This window comes from Mastomys coucha, unplaced genomic scaffold (assembly GCF_008632895.1).
Source record: "Mastomys coucha isolate ucsf_1 unplaced genomic scaffold, UCSF_Mcou_1 pScaffold20, whole genome shotgun sequence".
Lineage (NCBI taxonomy): Eukaryota > Metazoa > Chordata > Mammalia > Rodentia > Muridae > Mastomys > Mastomys coucha.
This window is the reverse complement of record NW_022196903.1, coordinates 119800175-119812450: the sequence shown is the minus strand read 5'-3', so window position 1 is coordinate 119812450 and position 12276 is coordinate 119800175. Positions and strand designations below refer to the sequence as shown.

The following is a 12276-nucleotide window of genomic DNA, read 5'->3' as shown; positions in this document are numbered from 1 at the left end:
AGAGAGAGAGAGAGAGAGGTTGGAGGAGGAAGGGGAGGAGAAAGAAGAGGAAGAGGAGGAGAAGGAGAAGGTAGATGAGGAGAAGGAAGGAGTAGGAGGCAGAAGAGGAATAGGGGGAAGAGGAGGAGGAGGACCCATTTGAGAAAGCAGAAAACTAGCCTGTGAAGAATGACTAAAGCAGGGCTGTTTGATGGTGCCCTTCTGAACAGGCTAGGTAGCCCAGGGGCAGGGGACCAGGGAACCTGATGCCTGCCTAGAGCCTTCGTGCTTTCTTCTCCGGACTTCACAGATGAGGATGTCCAAGGCTCAGTCCGAGGTAACAAGACTAGGAGATGCATCTTGGGATCCTGTTAGGACGAGCTCTAAATAAGGAAGAGAGTCATTGTCCTTCAGCTCTTAGACGGAGGCATGGGACATCTGTTCCCCTGTGGCCCTTGTAAACTGCACAGAGCATTTCATCTGAGGTGGGAGAGGGTGTGCCTAGGATGAGAGAGGGTGGAACCTAGTATGATAAATGTGACAGAATGTTGTTGGTGGGGGACACTAGAGTCATACTGAGAATTTCACCATTCTGTGTGCTTTGTGGATCCTGGGGATTCCATTCTTCTACATGGATCACCTTTTTCTAGTCCCTCAGTCCCTTAAATTAGGGACTGCTTTGTTCTCAATTAGATTCGCTAATTGAGAACAAAGCAACGAGGGCCCTAGAAAGTGTACTGCCTGAGAGGAGAATTTTGTTTTCCCATCGTGGATGTGTGAAAACACAATTGCTTCCTCTTGTCTTGGGTATGCAATGGCAGAATGAAGTGTGAGGAGATATTGCACCTCTTGAGGAAGTTGCTGGAAAAGTGGTCTGCAAACCTATCAGCTGGTACAACCCAACACTTCCTGAGCCCCCCTTCTCCGGGGGTGTGTGTGTGCAGAGACCCAGAAGCAACCATTTGGAGCCTCATTAGACCTGGGGAGTCGCTAACCTTGGCTGTGAGCTGCCTTTTCCTCTATCCTGGGCTGCTGCACAAAGGCACACTGTCCATGAGGGAGACTTGGAAGCATCGTATTTAAATCAGCCTGGGCTCAGGAATGCTTACTTTTTCCCCTTGCACTGTTAGTAAATACTCTTTACTTTCTCTGCCTACAAATTACTTCTTGGCCTGGTCCATCCTAGAATCTGTCGTTTGTCCAAGGACCCTTGGTTCCTCTTACTGGACAATGGTATGAGATACCAGTATATTGTTTCTAAGCATGCTTCTTTCTACTGGGCTGTTATTTCTCTTAAGTTCTCTCAGGGATGGGGGGAGGATGTGTATGTGAGTGTGTGTGTGTGTGTGTGTGTGTGAGAGAGAGAGAGAGAGATACCTGTACAGAAGTATTTCTGTGTAGCCGTCTATACACATGCTAAGTTAAATGTGAGCTCTTCTGTATCCAGTCCTAGTCGACTATAATGTGATGATGGTGCTGATGAAGCCTCACTGGTCTGTAAGTCTCCATCCCGATGGGAAGAAACCTGCCATCTTTCCAGTCACAGTGCATGTGTTTGGCAGAATCTGACCTTATCTCTCTGAAGTTTTTATTCTTTTCTTGGGTTAAACATTATGATCCTTTAAGTCTGTGGTGGCCTCTCCTCCTCCTCCTTCACTTCCTCCTGTTCCCCCTCCTCTTCCTCCTCTTCTTCATCTATCCCATCTGTGTTCATAGCCTTTTCAGTTTCATGGAAGATGAGCAAGATCACTCTGGGCTCTTTCCAGCCAAGGGAAAGGAGTTCCAGCTGTCAGTGTCAATGTGTGCAAGGCACCAGTCCCAGCATGTTACATACATCTCTTAGTCCTCACAATAGCACTCTGAGGATTTTACTGATACTGTTTCCTTCCATATCCCATGAGGAATGGCTGATAACTGTCCAAGTTCAGTGATAAGTGGAGTTGTCAAATTAAGAACTATTACCAGACATGCTTGAGTTTGCCTGTAATCCTAGTGTAAAAATACAAAAAAGGAAGGGGCGGGAGAATTAGATGATTTCCAAGTCTTTGAGAATTTGTTTGGGTAGCAACTCATGTATTCATTGAGTACTTCATTCATACATTCTGAGTACTCCTCTTCATTCATACTGAGTACTCCTCTTAGCTTCTCTTGACTTATTGTAACTTTAGAGTTAGGAGAATTGGTTTCAAGGGTACTTTATCATAATGGAAAAAAAAATGTTAAGGTGGCTCGGGATGAAAGCAGCCAAGTTCTATTTCGATTCTCTTCCACCTTCCCCAGGTTGAGAGTAAACCTATGGTTCAACTCCAGAAGCCATCCTCCAAGAACAAGAAGCTGAGAGTGAACCAATGTCCACAAAAGGTAGGGGGTGATGGCCAGTACCCTGTCTCTAAGAAAGGGTGAAGGTCATTGGATGGTTGGGATAGCTTAACAACAGCCACACTATAATTATGGCTGTGTATGGACAGATGAACTCTCTCCCAATCAATACATAAACTAATCAATGCAAGATAATAGGGATCAAATTACAATGTAGCCATAGAGAAGATTGGGGTTTGTGTTGCATACATATACTCAGGAATGTGGAGGAACTTCTCCACATTGTATGAAAGTCAGACAAATGCTTACTTTGGGAGACACATACTATTTCTTAACTGGGGGAAAACATCCTGGCAGGAGATGGGGTTTTTGGTTCTCTGCAATGGCGCTAAGACTGGCTAGCACTTTTGGAACACTGTACATATATTTCCTCATAAAAGCCTTAAAGAGGTAGCTCCTGACTCATTTTGTCACCATGGTAACAATGAAATAAATGACGCTTAGAAAGTCAACAGAGCCTACTGGAGGTTTACAGTTCGTTAGTAGTAGAGGTAGGATTCAAACCCACAGCCTACCTGATAGACTGATGACTTGGATCTCTGGAATCTGCTTGTCCTCATGAACCTAGGTTAGGTGCCACACCGTTGTGGACTTAAGGATAGAGGAGATAGCCCAGTATATACTTTCTTTCCCGGGATTCTGTAACCTGTTCACTTTCCCCTTCTGTAGATTCCAAGTACCAGCAACACAGCACTCCCTTTTGTGGACACAAAGGGGAAGAAGAACACAGTTAACTTCCCCTACATTGGCAACAAAGTCCTATCAAAGGGGTCCGTGCTGAATCAGGTGAGTATGGCAATGGGGATGCCCTTGGGCAAGCAGATTCAAGGCCTGAGCTCAATGCAGTACCAGCTCTCTGGAGGTTGGGTTCTAGCTCTGTTCTCATGCCTTACAAAGAGTGAACACTTGAACAAATGTGCCTTGGCTTTCTTTTACCTATAAAATGGGTTCTTTGTGGCATCATGAGCATTCATCAAGGAAAGAAAAAAATCAATAACGTCCACACTGTACAAATGGTAGAGCCATTCAAAAGATTTTCTTCCAATATCCTCTACTAAAAAAATATTGTAGTTAAGTGCAATGTATGTGGGTATGTGCATATGAGCTATAGGTGTTCTCAGAATATGGAAGAGCATGTCAGAGCCCCTGTTGCTGGGGTCCCGGGCAGTTGTGAGTTGTGATGTGGGTGCTGGGAATGACACTGGGGTCCTCTTCGAGAGCAAGAGCAGTCTGCATTCTGAGCCCCTTCTCCATCTCATGCACTACCTCTCCTATGGGAAGACCAAATGAGACACTGAGCTAGTACCAACCTGAATAGATAGATGCTACTCTTACCTCCACTGAAGCTTCCCAAATCTAGTAAGTTACTTAGCTTATTTGGAATTGACCTGTGTTAGTTTTCTCATCATTGTGTGAAAGGACGAAACTTGAAGGGGGAGGGTTCTTGTTGGACTCACAGTTTAACACAATGAAGTTCCTCATGGTAGGGAAGGAAGGCCATGGCAGAAGGAGCATGAAGCAACTGCTCACAGTGTGTCTTTGGACAAGAAGGAGAGAGATGAATGCTGCTAGTTAGTTCAACTTTTTTTTTTTTTCTGTTCAGTCTGGGATAACCCTGAATGCACCATTAATGGCACTTCCCACAATCAAGGTAGCTTTTCATTCTTCGGTTCTCGGAACCTCTCATAGACAAATCAAGAGATGTGTGTTTCTATGGTTTCTGTAAACCCAGTCAAGCTGACAATGAGAAGGAGCCACCTCATGGCCTTCTGAAGAGCAGCAGTAAAAACTGTCACATCTCTCTGTGCAGTGACATGCCACTGGGTTGTCAACTGCATGCAATGCAGTGGGCCTTCCAGAACATCAGACGAGAGTGGGATACTCGCTCTCAGAGAAGGGGTGAGCACCTTACTATCTCTTAACTCAGAACTATTTTCTTTCAGGAGTGGTAGGAAAATAGCTAGAGGTGTGTCTACTGAGTCAACTGGATGACCTATGACCACCAAGAGAATCAATCCTTTATTATAACTTATTTTCATGGACAGGAAAATCAAATTCATAATCAAGTGCTGTCCTCTGAACTCAAGACTTCAGAAACACCTTTCAGCTTTAACACCAAAGCCCAAGACACCAAGCCACATCCAGAACTACAAAAGAGGCACAAGGTCCCTCTTACAGCAGCAGGTAAAACTTTGGATCAGTAACAAGATAGAGTGGTAGGGGGAGTGGCAGGTTATAGATGGTCAAACTGTTGAGAGCTGAGTTTCCATGTACTGGAGTCATCAATTAAGACAAAGAACCAAAAAGAGCAAAGTTAACCCCGTGACCTCTCAGTGGTCTGGATAAGCGAAACACTAAGTGGGAGTGAGCGCCAGCTCTCTGTGGTCCATTATTCCCCATGGAACTGCAAGGGATCAAGGTGAGCTGTGTCAGTGTAGACAGAGGCCACTGTCGCACTATGTTATACAGACTGGAGCGGGGATTGGGGAGGGGAGAGTTAGAATTAAGGGTGAAATCACTGAACTGTCACAGTCACGTGTTTTGAAGCTTCCTTTTCCTCAGTCAGGGCCAGGTAGAGGACTCCAGATGACACTGGGGAAGGAGGCCTCCTGGGTTCAACATGGAAGTGCATAAGAACGATTCCCGATAGGAAGGCTTGATCTTGTAGCTCTAGCAGGAGACTTTCGTGTGTGTGAAGTGCTCTGAGTCAGGAGGGGAAGCTGCCCCAGATTCCTGGCAGCTATAGCTTCTGTAGTTGTGCCTGATGGAGCCAGAAAGACTAGAAGCTAGACTCCTCCTGAGGTGCAGAGATTTGTGGCTTCCTTCCGTCTTAAGACTCAAAATGGAGAACCCCTCAAACTCTGGTTCTGCCTCTGGGTGGAAAACACCCCGATTCAGCCTGTAGGTGGCGCACTGCCTCGTGTTACACTTAGGGAAATAGGTTGTCATGTGCCTCATTTTTCCCTCCCTGTATGTAGTACTTCCTTCTGTAAGTCTTCAGCAAACAGTTTGCAAAGCAGCTGGGTGCCTCTCCCCAACCCTCTCTCCTGAGAAACCCCCATATATTAAAGCTGAGGTCACTGGTGCTGGACAGACTGCTCTCAGGTTAAATACCTGGCTGATCTCCCGGAGGACCCAGGTTTGATTTCCAGCACCCTCTGCCATGGCAGTTCACAACCATCTTTTACTCCAGTTCCGGGGGATCTGATGCCCTCTTCTGACCTCTCCAGGCCCCAGGCACACATGTGGTACACAGACATATATGCAAGCAAAATACATATAACACTTTTTTATAAATGACTAAGGTAACTATCATCCACAACTATATCCCTTCTCTTAACACACACACACACACACACACACACACAAACACACACACACACACATCCCTGCTGTGATCTGACCATCTAGCACAGACAGGTTCTTCCCAGTACTGTAAGGTGGAGTCTAGCTCCAGTAAACATTATCATTTTCAAATCCTCTGTGTAGAGCAGACAAAGAATGCCTTAGCCAGTCTGTTGCTTCAGTGTAACCTCTGCTGTGGCAGCTCATAGTCTTTGATTGCTAAAGCCCCCTTGGCGCTTACCCTTGTTTACATTTCTATGTGTGAGCAGTCCCGTGGGTGGTCCTTAGGAAACCAGCTTGCTGGGAAGAAGTCCAGTGACCTGGAAAGAATCTTTGCCAGAGCAAGTACTCACGTCACTCAACTGAGCTGGTGACGCTTTTCCCGTACAGAGGCTCTAAAGTTTTTTAAGAATCAGCTGTCCCCTTATGAGCAAAGCGAAATCCTGGGCTACTCGGAGCTGTGGTTCCTGGGGCTTGAAGCCAAGAAGCTCAACGTGATTCCGGAGTTTAGCAAGACAAGCTTTGATGACGAGCATGGTTCCTATGTGAAGGTGCTGGGTGACAGAACGCTTCGGGGATGTGGTGACAGAAACGCTGTGGGGACAGGGGTCGGGGGTGGGAGTGAGGAGACAGGAACTTTTCAGGGATGGGGTTATGGGAACTTTGCGGGGACGGGGGAAGGGGGATAGACTGTTCCTGGAGGAAAACAGAGAGGGGATATTTTGCAGTACTTTGTACTGATGCACTATGGGATAGGTTTCCCAAGGATTCTAATGGGTTCTAAAACAGATGCCATATTTAAAATACACACACACACACACACAGGACAATATGTGGTTTATTGTACACACCCTCCATTTTTGGAATGCTGGTTTATATTTGTACACAGTGCGAGCTAACACAGGCTCCTCACAATAACCCTGGACCCACTAAGAAAGGAGTAAGATGTCACTCTAGTGTTTTCTTTTCATCTCTCATACAAACCACATCTGTGGACTCTCTTCCTATTTTATAGTATAAGTCATTTTCACATCAGAAAAAAACCAAAACAAGCAACTGCTTTTGTTATTGTGGTCTCAGGTGCATAATACTTAACTTCATTTTGTTTTCCAAATATGGAACCTAAGAGCTCCCCTTCCATTTCTCTTATTGTTCCTCTGGGGTCCAAGGGACGAAGCCTTCTCCCAGCCTGAATATAGAATCAGGGCATTCTCCCTACTTTTGTTAATGTGTGAAGGTGATGTTTCATCTGCCGTACTGGGGCTATCTTACTTCTCATTGTAACTTGGTTTTAGAAGATAGTCTTTGGTGGCTTCTTAGAAGCAGTACATTTTCTTAATGGCACGTAAGCCCTATTTCTCAAGCTACTGTGCACACAAACCAACTGGGGATCTTGTTAAAGTAAAGTTCCTACCCAGCAACATGTGATGGCTAGGGGACTTCACAATTCTAGGTGATACCCAAGCCATCAGCTGGACCACACTTAGAGAAACAGTCATGGAGTTTCTGGTACAGACTTTATAAGAGGTCAGGTTCTCAACAATTTTATGAATTCTTTTGGAAGTCTGATAAAAGCATGGGTCCTCATCCTCACACCCAGCCCTAAAGTAATCTGCATATATACAAAGGTACAGGGATTAATGGGTCCTTGCTTACAAGTTATGGATATAAGTTTTTTCCCCCTACATCATCACCCACTTCTTCCCCGATCTTTCAAGCTCCCTGTGAAAGAATTACCCATGACCATATGAGAATACACTGGACCTCAGTCAAGTCCTAGAGATTTTTTTTTTTGATGTAGTAATGGGGAGAGGGTTATTAATGGAGCTCTCTAAAAACTCCAACCTGCATCTTTATTTCATTTACATACATACATACACACACACACACACACACACACACACACACACATACACACACACAAACACACATGCATGCAATCAGATACCCAAAATAAGCTACACAGCTACAATCTTACATTTATTCTGCCAACATTTGGTACTTATATACATAATTCTTGCTCCTCTGTCACAAACTTGGGCATCTCCTAGACTCTGCAAATATATGGAGAACAATTGATCACCCACAAGTGTCCTATGGTTATTCAGCTAGCTACAATTAATATCACAGTGGATATGGAAGTGATCCTGAATCAAAAAACCAGTGGCATGGAGGAGCTAAGGAAGTAAGGATAACACAGACACACATTTATATGAGCATGTGTTTCATCACAGACCTTTACCAGAAAACGAGCCGATTCCCATGTTGGTGAAATTGCACATACTTAAGTTCATGGTGCTGATTCCTTCTACATGAACAGAACCACCACCACATACACATTCACAAGGCATATCATGAAATCTATGGGAACACTCATCCTTTGTCCTCTCAGACTCACAAGTTCAACACTAGAAATCAGTGATTCACACACCTGGAGGACCTCAGATACAGCAATTCTGCATCCAGTGCCTTTATAGATTAGAACACTTTATCTCAGAGTGAGCAAGTGGCTTGTCTGAAGCCACTGAGCTCAAGTCTTCAACCAACAACTTCACCTGGCTTTGACTGACTGAATACCTGCTCTCTGCTTTCCTATAGAGACTTGGAGGATGATTCTGTCTTTGTGAAGATACTTTTTATTCTTAGCCAAAAAAAGGCCCAAGTTTTGTACTAGTTTCTCAGGTCAGAATTACATCTATATAAATAGTGGAAGAGATGTCTGGCTAAGAAATTACAAAGCAGACAGCAAGCTTCCTCATCTACACTTACGGCATAGCCAGGGTCAGAGTGGAGCTAATCCTTTTTCTGCTGTTAGGTCCTAAGCATACAGAAACACAGGTTTCTCCCAAAGAGCACCCATACTCTTTACATTATGAGACATGGACTCAGCATAGTGGGACACTTCCTGGTACCATATGTGTGGTCTGGGATGCAAACAGCTTACCGTTTATGACTCAATAAGTTGAGAGCAGAAGTTCAGAACCACTGTCCTCCCAAGAGTGAGCCAGGATCTGTGTAGCAGGATCCAGGGGCCCTGGAGTAGGGTGAATCCAAGAGCCCACCATTCTCTCCCTTACTGCTGGCCTGACTTCTGCAGGTCCTGCATGACCACATTGCCTACCGATATGAGGTTCTGGAGATGATCGGGAAAGGGTCCTTTGGACAGGTGGTCAAGTGCTTGGATCACAAAAGCAATGAGTTGGTGGCCCTGAAAATCATCAGGAACAAAAAGAGGTGTGACTTGATAGGCAACACAGGACCTGGGGATTGGACTGTGTGTCTCTAGCTCTCTATAAAGCCAACTCTCTGCCACTGCTCTTCTCAAATCTCTTTGGCTTTTCTTGTTTCTCTCTCTGCCTGTCTGATATTATGAAGGGGTAAGAAGAAGCAATAATGGAATGTAGGATGCACTCCGACATCCTAGATATTCTTGGGGCCTTGGGGTGGGACTCAGGACTGTCTGCAGCATAGTGATGTCATGTGCATTTTGTGCTTTTTCTGTCCTCATTGCCCACCACCTTGGTCACTCCCCAATCACCTCAGATTTCACCATCAGGCTCTGGTGGAGCTGAAGATCCTGGAAGCCCTCAGAAGGAAGGACAAAGACAACATCTACAATGTGGTCCACATGAAAGACTTCTTCTACTTCCGGAATCACCTCTGTATCACCTTTGAACTCCTGGGGTCAGATGCTTTTTCTTTGTTATATTATAAATGGTTGCATAAGTGACAGAAGAGAGACTCTGAGGTTGGAATTCAAGGTTTATCTGGATGTGGCCCTTAATGACTGAAGTGGACATAGTAACCACTCAGATAGAAAGGAGGATGAGACCGGAAGCTGACATCTTACCCCATGTCACAGTAAAGCCTGTCCCCTGCTCACTTAAATGTACCTGTTGGGCTTTCCAGATGCTGAGTATTGGAGTAGGTGACATAGTGTAGCCCTTGCCTTCAAGATCGAAACAGTAACATACTGAAAAGGGCATTGCTTTGCTCTTGTGTCCCCATGTCCTGGCTTTCCAGTCTTGCGGAGCAGAGATTAGAACACAGAACCTCTGGCAAGTGGCTACTCAGAATGCACGAAGGACTTTGATTTTGAGTAAAGGCAAGAACAGATATTTTTATGTAAGAAAATGGGACCCTGACTTATGTAGATTGGCAGCAAATGACTAAGTATGATGAACGGAGCCCTCCGTCCATAGTCAGGTGTTCCTGGGTCATTGATTTAGTAGTTCGCATGTCACTGTTAGGAAACCTGTTCCATTCAACAGGCAATTGGACATGCTGTTCACCCTCTCAGTGTGTAAAATGTAGGTTACTCTCCAGTGTGCACACATGAATTATGTTTTCTGTGGTAGAATAGATAGGATAGACTTCCCCTCTTACCCAATTATCACAGTGACTGGGAAGAATGTCACTGTACTCAAAAGAGCTGTGAGAAAGCCAGCTATTCTGGGGGAGTTGCTGAAGACCAAAGGTCATAGTGTCTAGAGTCAGCTTTTCTATCTGTCCTGTTCCACCGAGAATGAATGGTTTCCTAAATGTTGCCTCAGACAGATACCCTCAGAAATGAAAGATGGAAAGAAAGTGGCCAATGTTGGCACATGTTTTTTCCTTTCTGTCCCCATCTTGAAGCTGCATGGAAAACAAAAGCCATCAGCTCACAAACGTGTGGTTCTTTTTAAAATGCTTAGCATCCATTTTCGAGACTTGTAAGTCATCAGACTTCATACAATATAGTATGGCTTTATGGAATGTTGCAGACTTTTGCTTCTATAGGGAACCACGAGGATGGTATGGGGAGGGGCAGCTTTCATTCCTTCAAGAGCACAGTGAAGGGTCCAAGTAGCCACACTTACCTTTGGTAGAGTATGGGCTCCCTGGTTTTCTTGGGCTTCCATAGGCCCATCCTCATTTTCTATACCTGCCATGACTCTGAAGTACTTGGCAAAATCTACAGGCTGGGGCAGGAGTGGCTACTTTGATGAGGGATCTTTGGGTCATATTCAAGAGCTGGAGAAACTAGGCGGTGTGTGCAGCTTTGCCTCCTGGCTGCAGTTTGTTTGATATTAGAGGGAAATCAAGCGACCTGGGTTATCCATATGTGCAAGCTCAGTATAATGTTTTGACAGCCATCTACATCACTCTTTCTCTCTCTCTTTGTCCCAGAATCAACCTGTATGAGTTGATGAAGAACAACAGCTTTCAAGGCTTCAGTCTGTCCATAGTTCGGCGCTTCACCCTTTGCGTTTTGAAGTGCTTACAAATGCTTTATGTAGAGAAAATCATCCACTGTGACCTCAAGCCGGTGAGTTACAAACTCGACTCACCTGGCTGCTACCACTGTTTTTCAGGGTGGATGCCAGGCAGTGTTCATTTATAGGTAGAGATGCAGTGAGGACCAGAGTATACACACTGAGGACATAAAGAGGGAGGTGACATATTGAAGTATCTAGGAGCAGGAAGACTTGAGAGCTTTCGTATAGAAGTGGGGGTGTGGCTGGTGTCCTGAGCATCCAGGCACACTGCAAGAAGTCCTGGGAGTCTAGATTTACTCGATTGGTACTTCCAATTATCAGTTACGGCAGCCCTTAACAGTGTTCTTGCTAGTTTGGTGTGCTGGTAGGTCAGGAGTTCAAAAATCAGCCACAGCTACATAAGAGAGTTCAAGACCAGCCTGGAATACAGGACACGCTGCCTTAGATTCCCTTTCTCCCAATATTTATTGCTGTATAATTAATGAAAGAACTGGAGCCTACTCTCTAACTGTGCCTCCACAAAACAATGCCAGTAAAATCTTATTGGAGAAAGTCATGCACAGTCATATTGGAAAGACTCATCATGACATGTAAAAGTAAGTACATCCCTTTTGAAGTCATACTTTGCATACTCAAAACTGATGGCTCTTTGCTTCATCTGCTTGCCTTGTGGGTCTGAGCAGCTGCTGGATCCTTGGACTTCCATTCACAGCTGCTGCCGACCATTGTTGGGACTTGATTGTTGGGAGTTGGACTACAGACTGTGGACCCAAAGAAGGTCCCTGGACTGATGGCCGCATTTAGCTGTGTGCTTATCTCCAGGGCATAAGGAGGACTTCTGCTGCATCCAGTCGCACAACACACAAAGAAAGCCACACTCCCAGGTGATCTAACAAGCCCAGGATCACAGGATCCCAGAATCACAGGATCACAGAGACAGCTTGACTCTGAGGAGTTCTGACACAACCAGGATCACAGGAAGGACAGGCTCCAGTCAGATTTAGCAAGGGCAGGTAGCACTAGAGTTAACCAGATGGCTGGGGGCAAGTGTAAGAAAATAAACAACACGAACTAAGGTCATTTGCCATCATCAGAACCCAATTTTCCTACCATAGCAAGTCCTGGACACACAATCACACTGGAAACACAATATTCAGATCTAAAATCACTTATCATGATGATGATACAGGACCTTAAAAAAGACATAAATAGCATCCTCAAAGAAATACAGGAGAATACAGGTAAACAGCTAGAAGCTCTTAAAGAGGAAATACAAAAATCCCTTAAAGAACTACAGGAAAACATAATCAAATAG

At 44.9% G+C, this 12276-nt stretch overlaps 1 protein-coding gene across 11 annotated transcripts in view; it reads left to right on the top strand.

The window, feature by feature from the left end:
• Positions 1-12276, top strand: part of Dyrk4 (dual specificity tyrosine phosphorylation regulated kinase 4) — a 44800-nt gene that overhangs the window by 17214 nt on the left and 15310 nt on the right. For 10 of the 11 annotated variants that reach the window (XM_031383494.1, XM_031383495.1, XM_031383493.1 and 7 more), the window contains 7 exons: positions 2260-2340; positions 3028-3144; positions 4404-4542; positions 6094-6254; positions 8801-8937; positions 9247-9387; positions 10873-11011. In XM_031383494.1, coding sequence (XP_031239354.1) covers positions 2260-2340; positions 3028-3144; positions 4404-4542; positions 6094-6254; positions 8801-8937; positions 9247-9387; positions 10873-11011 — 915 coding nt within the window. Of the gene's footprint in view, positions 1-105; positions 317-2259; positions 2341-3027; positions 3145-4403; positions 4543-6093; positions 6255-8800; positions 8938-9246; positions 9388-10872; positions 11012-12276 lie in introns of those variants that run through there. The other variant, XM_031383499.1, reaches the window with a different exon arrangement.